At 33.1% G+C, this 11,845-nt stretch overlaps 1 protein-coding gene across 1 annotated transcript in view; it reads right to left on the bottom strand.

Annotated features, from left to right (window-relative positions):
- Positions 1-919: 919 nt before the first annotated feature.
- The window catches only part of LOC117100027, an 18,663-nt gene continuing 7,737 nt past the window's right edge, over positions 920-11,845 (bottom strand). The window contains exons 2-3 of the mRNA XM_033239577.1: positions 1,383-1,485; positions 920-1,080 (exon numbers count right to left, since the gene is read on the bottom strand). Of these exons, the coding sequence (XP_033095468.1) occupies positions 920-1,080; positions 1,383-1,485 (264 nt within the window). The remainder of the gene's footprint in view (positions 1,081-1,382; positions 1,486-11,845) is intronic.

The raw sequence follows: 11,845 nt of genomic DNA, 5'->3' as shown, positions 1-11,845 counted from the left end.
GATGTTGCTGATTCCGTTGCAATTTCTGTTTCAGTTGTTGCTGTTGTTATTATTGAAGTTATTTCGATATTTTTACATTTATTATTCGTTACATCAATTATTCATTTATTATTATTATTATGATTATTATTATTATTAACGTTATTTACTTAATTATTTGTAACTAGAGGGTTTCGTTCGCTTACCCACTAGAATGTGAATGTCGCGATTAGTTTCGATAAAAAGAACAATAGGACGGCTAAAAGAATATAGGATGCATAATTCATTATGTCGCTCAGTTATTTTCTTTACTTATAATGTTAGAAATGTAGTGGTAGTTCAGGTACAGGTTTTGATAGCACGTTCATATCATTTTACATAACATGCAAATATTTAAAAACCACTAAAATGAGGATGAGACGTCAGCATTGGCCAGGGCAAGCTAAAACAAAATTTTACTGTAACACCTAAAGAAGCCGAAAACCGATCGTCCTTTACAAAAATCTACTGCTTTTGTTAACAGACTGTGCCTGAAAACCAAGTGTATTGTGTTTAAGAAAATCGACTGTGTTTGAAAGCTGCCTTTTTGGCGTTCCATATAAAACCCAGATGCTTAAGTACGGTACGTACGTATAATGTTGCTCTTTTGGCGTTTCATTTAAAAACCACACTGTAAACATGCCATCGGTAGGCCATGTTGGTCGTGACGCAGCAGCTGCTCCGGTGAAAAACGACTGTAAAAGTCATTATTTTTTACCTCAATTAAGGTGACATTTGGAATTATATTCACTTAATGAAATGGAGACATAGTCTTTGTTGTTGCAGTTTTTCAATCCGGAAGGGTTTCAAATCCAGACGTTATCTAAGAACCACGGTTGATTTTTTTTTTCTATTGTGATTGTAGGCTTTGAAGCGTAATTGCTGATTAATATATCATCAATCATTTATAATTATGAAAGTAACAATCACTATAATGAATAACATTACCTTTTATTTCAGTTTGGACCTGAAGAGCAAATTCTACTTTAGTCTCATCAGCAACTTGCAGGTTGTTGTTTATCCATTGAATACCATTTGTACTCTCTATCTTTGCAAATCCAACTATAAGAAAAATATTATAAATATTTTATATAATTTAGATACATTTGAAGTAAATCATGCTGGCCAGTATGTTACAACACAAGAACGTTGAAACGTTACAACGCAAGAACGTTGAAAATTTTATAATGTTTTCATAATGTTTAAACTATGTCTCAATTAAGATATTTAACGGTTTCAAAGAACCAGATTTTAATCTGACAGACAGTAGGCTATATATGACAATAATAACACAAAAATTATATTATGAAAACAAAGACTGCTTAAGCTTTGTAAAATATTAAAATATCCAAACTATGTCTTACTATAGTTCTTTCCGTCAAAGTACTCCGTTTTGTTTTGTAGGCCTTTTATGTGGTTTACGTTTGATAAAACACGATCCTCAAATTCGGCAAAATACTCCATTACCTATACAAGCAGAACGGAAAATGTAAACTTTAAACGATTTTATAAGAAACGCACCAAAATTGTGATTGAAAATGGTGTATCTGCATTTTACCATGACCTAGTGCTCCTCTAAATGAAAGTTAAAATATTTGTTGTCGGTGTACAATTTGGAGCATTGATTACAACATGGTTTGAGATGAAGTTAGTAGTGAATTCTACTTCCCGAGGTGTTGGAGTTGGGAAGTAAAATTCACTGCTTTACCGAAGTAAAACCATGTTGTAATTGTTGGTATGTATGTGTACAAATAATACATGGTTTGAGGTGAAGTAGTAAATTCTACTTCCCGAGATGTTGGATGATTGGAACTCCACCTCCTAGCGGGAAGCGGTAGTCTAAATTATCCAACAAATATAATTTACTGCTATTACCGAAATAAAACCATGTTGTATTTGTATTACTGTACTATACCTCATAAATAAACAGCAAACCACCCGTCTACATTATCCATTTCGATCTGTGAGTGTAATCAATAAATAAGCTGGAAAAGCTTATAGGTTGCAGCGGCCTATAACCTTTTCTATCTTACGTATATTTTCACTATGTATGAACGTTTTAGTCAGTTGTGTGACAGAAAGTGCCTGGGTGTTAAATCTGAGGAAATCAGAAATAATGCCAGTAGGAAAAAAAGCCAGTAGGAAGAAATGCTATTAACAAAGGAAATCCATTTCAGAATAGGGTGTTGGTTGGATAGGAGCTATCACACATCCTACTGAATAATGGTAATTAATAGTGTTCACAGTATAATTAGCAAAGCATCAGTTATTTTTTATATCTATTTCTAAAACGTAAACCAACATACAATTATAGTTCTATATCAATACATGATGAGACATAGACGGTAAATATAATATAGTACATTATATTTATTTAGTAATTAGGTTGTATTTAATTATTTGTAATTAATTAATAATACTTAACTTGATACAACCTAAATACAGTATTAGCAGATTTTTGCATTAATAATAACTAATTGAACAATGTATTTGAAAAATGTTCGCCCTCATGATTCTACCATAAAAAAACCCATTATTAAAACTACAAGTATTTTATATTATTTTATTTTTATATTTATTTTATTTTATAGTATTTTAGTTTATTTTTATGTATGTTTCATCATAATTACCATTGTTATTGTACTAGCTTTTAATCCCCTCATTTAAATATTGTAGCGTTTTTTGTAATCACTAAGTTTTCTCATTCCTGATGATGACCCAATAAAGGTTGAAACGTTGAATCATGGCCTCCCTCCCTTTATTCGGAGTAACGTTCATTTTATGTTATTTAAACATAATCAGTGCATCTGTTGGTTTTTAGATTTGTACATAGATTAAAACAAATTTTATGTTTGTTGTATTGAGGCCCTTCTTTTAGGTAAAAAGACCTATCATAAATTTTCTTTCTTGAGTTTGGGACTATGTGTTATAACTTATAGGCAAAGGAGCTGTCTCTTATACACATCTAGTAAGATTTAAATATTGATCCATGATGTAATTATGATTTTGAAATAAATATACTTACTGAAAGGTAAAATTTATAGAAAAAATAGAACTAGTTTGTTGTACTTAAATATTGTATTGTACAATTAATAATAATACAACCTAATAAATCAGTTAATTAGTTGTATTTCATTAATTATATATAATTAACTGATAATACTTTAAAAAAAACAACTTATAATAAGATTTGTTATTAGGTTCTATTAGTTTTTTTTACAACCTAATAGATCTGAAAATAGACATATATATAGCTTGTAGCCTTCAGCAATACACAGCATCAGTATAAATTTTTTCTGCATTGATAATAACTAATGTTTACTCATTCTACTACGAAAAAAAAAGAAACACAATCATTTTTTTTTATAATTTCAAATTTGTAAATAGAATGAAACCAATTTTACATTTATTGGTTGTGTTTACTTAAATAAATACGTATTAATTTAAATAAATGTATTATGATACTTAAGGAAATACAATAGAAACAAGATCTGAGATTACACACCCTCGCCCTATATCTATTTTATAGTCGATTCGATCGATCCGCGGGTTGTTGTATTATAGGAGTGTAATATTAACAGCTATACATACTTATACGGTGAAGTGCAGCCAAGCGGTGAATGTGCACGCATTATGTGTAAATTCCATCGTATGTATGGGGTTTAAATCTTTCTCTTGTTTTTATATTATTTGTGCATCTATAGAATATTTTTTCCACAATTATTTTTTGTTTTGGTATAAAATTTGGACAGAGGATTGTGGCATATACGGCTATAAATATTTAAAACACATAAAATCTGCATCTTACTTTTCCATTCGCCAAACAAGTCCTATCATCATAGGCCTCAGGTGGCAATCCCATCAATCGGCGTTTCATGCCGCCCAGACCGCTTCCAGTCTGTTGAAAATGTGGCACATGGTCGGTTCAATCCGACCATGTTGGTACGCGGTCGAACAATCCGCTCGATTTGGCTCTGTCAGATGCGACCGAAAATATATAGATAACGTTCTGGAAATCTGAATATACATTTTACTTCTGATCAGCACTAAATTTGAGGAGAACCGAGACACTGCAATATTGTCAATGTGTGAAACTTTGAAGTGAATCGGTCCAAAAAGTTTTAAGTTATGTGGCCGGAAGGACATACAAACCACTGAAACACGACACACACAGACACAGAGAGGGGAAGGATATAGAGCCAGCGGAACGTTTTTCAAAGTGGGGGGCCCCACTTATAAGCAGGTGCGTAACAGGGGTCTTGGGTTTTTCCCATTGTTAATACAGCTGTCTCTTATACACATCTAGATGTGTATAAGAGACAGCCCACCATGTAGAAAACAATATGACATATAGGGCTTATTTTATTATTAATATAGGGCACACACGTGTGTTTGAAACTAAAATATAAGCATTTTATCGTGGTTTTACTTATTACAATTCATAGGCCTGTTCTTTCACCATCATTACACATTGAGGCCCTTCTTTTAGGTAAAACGATCTATCTTGAATTTTCTTTCTCAATTTTGGGACTATTATGTTTTTAAATAACTTAGAAGGCAAAGGAGAGCAAGCACAATCTTTAACCTTAACAAATGCGCACGAAAAATGTTTGTGTTTTTAATTCTTATTTCGTCGGAATTGATCAAAACTCCCTAAATGTGCAATTTTTAGAGGAAATTGGCCTACCTCAACAAGAAATGCTCTTATGTTATATATGGCCACACTCATTTTTTTTAACTGAATAAAAGCATTTTCCTTATGGCTTTATTTATTACAAACATATTCTTTCAACATCATTACACATTGAGGCCCTTCTTTTAGGTAAAAAGACCTATCATAAATTTTCTTTCTTGAGTTTGGGACTATGTGTTATAACTTATAGGCAAAGGAGAGCAAGCACAAGCTTTAACATTAAAAAATGCGTGCGAAAATTTATTGTTTTTTTAATTCTAATTTCGTCGGAATTGATCAAAACTCCCTAAAATGTGCAATTTTTAGAGAAAATTGGCCTACCTCAACAAAATATGCTATTTAAAATTTGAGATTTTCAGGCACTTTCCCGGGTGAAAAGGGCATTCAATGGGGAAAGACTTTCCACAGATGGATATTTTCCCCTTGTCCCCCGGCGGTTACGCCACATTGCGGAGAATACCTGGCGGCTGAGATCAAATGCGCTATGGACACTTTTTGAAGAGGAGAAGGGGTTGCAGGCCTGGGTATTGTGATATCTGTTCATTATATCTTCCTTTTTATTCTTGTTTTTAGGCCTATTTTTCTCTTCTCTATTTATTATCCTTTTTCCTTTCTTTTTCTTTCTCCTTCCTTCTATTTCCCTCCCTCTCCCCTTTTTCTTTTCTCTTCTTACCCACCCCGGTACGACAGCTTGGTCAGCCCAGTAAAAACCGTCGGGGGGGGGGGACAGTCTGCCCTCCCCTGTTACGCCACTGCTTATAAGATGAATGGGACTATGAATCGTGCAGATTTGGAATCAAATTTAGGTGGTGGGGGTCAACATTCCTCCCCCGGGAAAATTTCGATTTCTAGATGACGGGAAATTCTGAAGTGCCTTTTAATTACTCTTATGTTCTTCATAATTCAAGGTTTTCCCATCTTGAAAATGGTCAGTTAATTTTAACCCAATGTTATTACAGTAAATAGGGCTTATGTGTGAATACATACATAACAATTTTTAAAAAATGAGTAGTTGCATACGAATTTTGCATGAATCGATGAATCCCAAAAAGAAAGGGTGGTCCAGGGGTTCTTCCCCAAGAAAATTTTGATTCCTAGAAGGCGGGAAATGAGCTTTCCCGACTTCAGAGGTGTCTTTTAAATTAAAGTCTAAAAAATACTTCAGAAGTCGGGAAATCTCATTGTCCACCATTTAGAAATCAACATTTTCCCGGGAAGAACTCGAACCTCCCTTTCTCTGGGTTCATTGATTCATTATAATAATTTTCAAGAGGAGAACACCTTGAATTTTGAAGAACTTAAAAGTAATTAAGTTCTTCAAAATTCAAGGTGTTCCACTCTTGAAAACGGTCAGATAATTTTTTCCCATTGTTAATACAGTAAATAGGCCTTATGTGTGTATACATACAAAAAAAAAGATGTGTAGTTTTTCCATGAATCGATAAATCCCAAAAAGAAAGGGGGGGGGGCGTCCTGCGGTTCTTTTCCGGGAAATTTTTGATTCCTAGGTGGCGGGAAATGAGCTTTCCCGACTTCTGTGGTGTCTTTTAATGACTCTAAAATTCTTCAAAATTCAAGGCCCCCCCCCCCTTGAAAATGATTCAATTAATCAATGAACTCCAAAGATAAAAGGGGCCCTTGAAAATGATTCAATTAATCAAAGGGGTCCGGGTTCCCCCGGAAAAATTTCGATTTCTAGATGGCGGGAGATGAGCTTAACTGACTTCTGAAATGTCTTTTAATGACTTTTAAAGTTCTTCAAAATTCAAAGTTTTTTGTATACATACATTAACAAATGAGTAGTTGCATGCGTATTCTTTTTTCCATGAATCGATAAATCCCAAAAAGAAAGCTTTCCCGACATTTGAAGTGTGTTTAAATAAAATTTTATGTTGTTCAAAATTCTAATTTTATAATAGCAACAAAAAAAAATCAGCAAACAGGTCCTGAAAAGGTAGGTCTAGAATTCCTTTCTTTTCCCCCTTTTTTTGCTGCCCAAGGGTGGGGTCAGCACCCGACTCCCTCCCCCAGATCCGCCAATGTGAATTGCGAGAAAATGTAACTCGGTCAGGTACTGGATAAACATTCTCTTTCCCATCCTTCTCCTCCTTCTTCCCTCCTTTTTTTTTTGCATTTCCGATCATACAAAAATCTCCAGACATTATATATTTTTCGCCAAAAAGTGGGGGGGGAGGGCTGGGCCCCTCGGCCCCTCCGCTTCCGCCGGCCATGGGATAGAGAGAGGGGGAAGAAAGAGAGAAAGACGCGCGCTTCGTAGGCGACTCAGGGTAATATTGCAATACCCCTGCTTCCACCTTCAGAGGCAAGGGTAATTATGATGCTCTATGGTGAATTTAGTAAAATATATACAACCCAATAAATTAGGCCTAGTTAATGCAATAAAGAAATAAGTGATACTTTCCTATTTACACTATAAACACTGGTAATTACCATTTGAGTAGGATCAACTGGTATTTACTTATTTATTTATCAAAAATAAAATTATACTAAAACATCCTCATTAAAAATTCTTATTTAGGTTGTTTAATTTAAGTATTATTTACTAATTACATATAATTAATTAAATACAGCCTAATTAACTGATTTATTTGGTTATTTTATTATTAAATATACTATATAATACTTAATACAACAACAAACTGATTTATTGGGTTGTATTTATTCAAGTATCATATATTTACTTAAATACATGTATGATTAGATTGTATTTACTTAAATAACAACCTCCAGATTGTATTTATTATTATAATTAAATGTACTATTAAACTTAAAGAAATACAACAAACAGAAATGATGATGCCCTATGGTAAATTTAGTGGAAAAATAATAAATACAACCTAATAAATAATTAGGTGTAGTTAATACAATGAAGAAATAACTGATACTTGATAAATTATACTACGAACGCCAGTAATTACCATATGAGTAGGATTAACTGAGTGTGATAGCTCCTGTATGTATCTTAAACAACACACCTATTTTGAAATGAATTATTCCTGATTATGACATAATTAATGTTGAAATATTGACTATCGACACGATGGCATGCATTTCGATACTTGGAGTATGTATTATACTGTATTATTCCTTTGTTAATGGCATTTCTTCCTACTGACTTTTTTTTCTACTGTCATTATTACCTACACCCAAATCTGCGCGTGTATCCTATTAGGTCTCTGTTATCTAATGGATATGACATTCTTCCTTACAGCGAGAGTTTGCAGGTTTGAACCCCACTGAGACACATTTTTTTCATACAACTATATTCGTTGAAAGGCAAATGGGAAAAACCCATAAAACAGTAAACGGCCATATAATGCAAAACAATTTAAAATTAAAATTAAAACTGTAGGCAGTTCCACAATGTTTCCATGGCTCTATATACTGTACTTTAATCGCATACTGTAGTGTAAGGCACCCAACTCAACCACAGAAAACATAACCTCTTTGTACGCTGCCTGTGCCTACAAGAACTGACAAAAGTAGTAGGTAAACTCAAGGAGGTCCTTGATCGATGTTTAAAATTAGTCGGCTGGGCGGGACGTCTTTCAGTACCGTGCATAGGTGAGACAATCGTAATATTCAGTGATTTTACGAATCGATGAACAAATATAACGTTTAAAATACCGATTTTGAATCAATTTTGGACGTAGTTGCAATCCATCAGTCTTAAGAAGCGCGATCGCCCTCCTGGGCTTACTTACAGGGAAAAAAACTTTCCTTGCCGTTGAAAGGATCACGTGCTAATAGCTAGGCCTATCCAGTATTTTTTTTCAAATTTATAGGAGAGCTTGAAGCGGAAGATATCTAGTGAAAACGCAACGAGTGGAGATATCTTCTTTTCTAACTTCCTTTATCCATAAAACCATAAGCGATATTTTTTAACCAAAATCCAACCATAGCTTAAAATATTTAGGCCTAGTAATAGTAGAAAACATACCCAGACTTAGTACATAACATGGCCGGTGGAACCAGGGGGAGAACCCCCAGACCCCCTTTCTTTTTGGGAAGTATCGATTTATGGGGAAAAAATCATATGCAACTACTCATTTTTTTTTATGTACTGTACGTATACACTCATAAGGCCTATTTACTGTAAAAGCAATGGGGAAAATTACCTGACCGTTTTCAAGAGGGGAAAACCTTGAATTTTGAAGAACTTAAAAGTAATTAAGACACCTCAGAAGTCGGAAGACCTTGGGACGATCGAGACTATGCTAAAGTGAAGGGTAAGCCAAAGTGAAGATATGATGCTTCAATGAGTTTTTCCAAATAAAGATCATACCGTAACATTGGCATTACAAATAACAAATTTATAGGCCTACTTCAAATGTTAAATACCATGGCAAACCGGCGTTACATCTCGCCTAATATAAAAATCAAATCTAGGTAGGTCCGTATTTTGAAATATCGTGGGTGGAGTGTTATCCTTAATTTAAATCCTTTTAATTGGTCCTAACGTCCACACCCCGCTCGGAATTGTCACTAAATTTTAAAAGGCACATCGTTGATAGAAAACGTTCTACTAATATACTGTTTTGTTGTAAAACTGTATTATGCAATGGCAAAATAATACGAAGTTCAAACTTGGTTTTATCGACCGGTCGGTCTCCTGGCCTCTCCTTATTTATTTTAGTTAGGCCCTGGGGTAGGGCCTATACTGACTGTAGGTTACCCTGGACCCTAGGTCATTAGTTGGAGGTAGTTAGTTTAAATGCAGGCCAAGCTTGGGCGGGTCTACTAAATACTAACCTTTGATACAGTGGAAGGATAGCTTCACATTGTGTGTAATCTTAAGAAGAATTATGCTCATCATATTACTCTATTAATGACTTCAAATTTAATTTCTCAAGCGGCTAGGCCTAGTAGGCCTATTTATTTACAGTATTACATTAATATTAATTCAATGCTGCATGGCATTATTTTTTTGGTTAATGACCCAATCAATTCAATGGTACTGTATATTCGACGCAATACAGTAATAATAGTAATTTTATTAATTTTTAAATAATGTATTATAATTATGTTTTAAAGATAAACTGCATTTTGAAGAAATGGTCTGGAAGATTTTGATGCTATGATATTTTTTGCATGGTCAAGAACAATTTGAGGTATATACATAATTATTTTAAATAAGATCAATTAATAATAATTGATTTGTATTTTGTATATCAGTTAATGTTTTACTGTATTTAGTTTTTTTGCTAAGCACTTTCCATTATTCTATGTTTTCATCATTTTTATCTCGCTCATACTTTTGTAGTTTATATAAAAAAACAAAGTATTGTAATTATAATTGTTTTGAAAATAAAACATACATCTCTTCATCTATTTTACTGTATGTTGTATATAAGAATAATATAACAAAATTATATCTAAAAGCAATAAATCTATCATAATTAATAATAGTAAGTAAATCTAATAATTGAATAAAAAATTAACCAAACTACAGTATACATTTTTTACTTTCCTTTTTTGATTTTCAACTCCAAGACAGAAATAGATCATAAAAATGTATCTTGCACATGAGTCATTAGAGATGATAATTGATACATATGTATATGTTAACAATAATAATAATAATAATGTTATATTTATATAGCGCATATTGCACATTGCCCCTATGCGCTTTACAGAGAAATAATATAGGCCAACTGAGAAAATGAAAATAACAATAAAATAATAACAGTAAAATAAAATAAAAATAATAATAATAATAACAATGAGACTAAAATACTCCTATTCCTTAAACTAATTAATGGTTGGCCATTGACTCCGAGGAGCTCATCCGCCCTTTGTTCAGCTATTGGTTTTTCTTGCTGCTGGGCAGAGACGTATCCAGGGGGGGGGGGAGTCGTGAGAGCCGCGGCTCCCCCCTTTGTACACAGTGTTAACATTTTAAAGCTTATTCTTGAGCCAATACAAATTCTTTCCTTGGATCACTCAAAATGGATACTTCTAAACATGTAAATATGCATCAGTACACGTTATACATAGGCCTAAGCGTGTTTTAAAAAAATCTTAAATCCATAAATCTCAGGCCAGGTCTTTTAAGATAGAAATGCGATACTGTGGTTCAATTTCGTTTTTATCCTTTTGCAAGTTTCTTTAAATGTTTGTTTAATAATACTACTACTAATAGTAATAATAATAATAATAATAATAACAATAACAATGATGATGATGACGATAGTAATAATTGATAATAATATTAATAGCAATAAAAAGTGAAGAAAATTTTGCTAAATGCGAAAAAAAGTTGTGATTTGTTGATCATAATATAGTATATATAGTTAAGCTAATAGTAAGCTATAATTAGGCCCAAGTTGTCCTGGATATTAAGTAGATCCCTGATAAAATTTCATGAGAAATTTTGACTATAATGATGATGAATTTTACTATATAAAAGTGTCATTTCCGGTCATCTCGAGAGGTACTATTTCCTCAAATTTTCCCACCTCAGCCCCAGCCATGGTGGGGCTGAGGTGGTTGTGAAATCACGTTTTTGAAGTAGGCCCATGTAAAGTACATACTCAAAGACAATGTTTTTAAGCTTTTTTTTCCTATGGTATATCACACACACGTTAATAATCCCTGATAAAAGTTCATGTTTGTTTAATAATACTACTACTAATAGTAATAATAATAATAAAAATGATGATGATGACGATAGTAATAATTGATAATAATATTAATAGCATTAAAAAGTAAGGAAAATTTTGCTAAATGGGAAAAAAAAGTTGTGATTTGTTGATCATACTATAATATATATAATTAAAGCTTAGTAAGCTATAATTAGACCTGAGTTGTCCTGGATATTAAGTACCGTAGATCCCTGATAAAAGACCATGAGAAATTTGTTGGCGTTTCATTTTGACTATAATGGTAATGTGATGATGATGAATTTTACTATATAAAAGTGTCATTTCCGGTCATCTCGAGAGGTACTATTTTCTCACCTCAGCCCCAGCCATGGTGGAGCTGAGGTGGTTGTGAAATCACGTTGTTGAAGTAGGCCTATGTAAAGTACTCTAAGACAATGTTTTTAAACTTTGTTTTCTATGGTATACACACACACCAATAAGATCTCTATGGTTGTCAAAAATCCCTGAT

The sequence above is a fragment of the Anneissia japonica genome, unplaced genomic scaffold (genome assembly GCF_011630105.1).
Source record: "Anneissia japonica isolate Jap-2015-1 unplaced genomic scaffold, ASM1163010v1 scaffold256_len832006_cov191, whole genome shotgun sequence".
Taxonomy (NCBI): domain Eukaryota; kingdom Metazoa; phylum Echinodermata; class Crinoidea; order Comatulida; family Comatulidae; genus Anneissia; species Anneissia japonica.
Note: the sequence above shows the minus strand (reverse complement) of the source record. Positions and strands in the feature narration are given on the sequence as shown.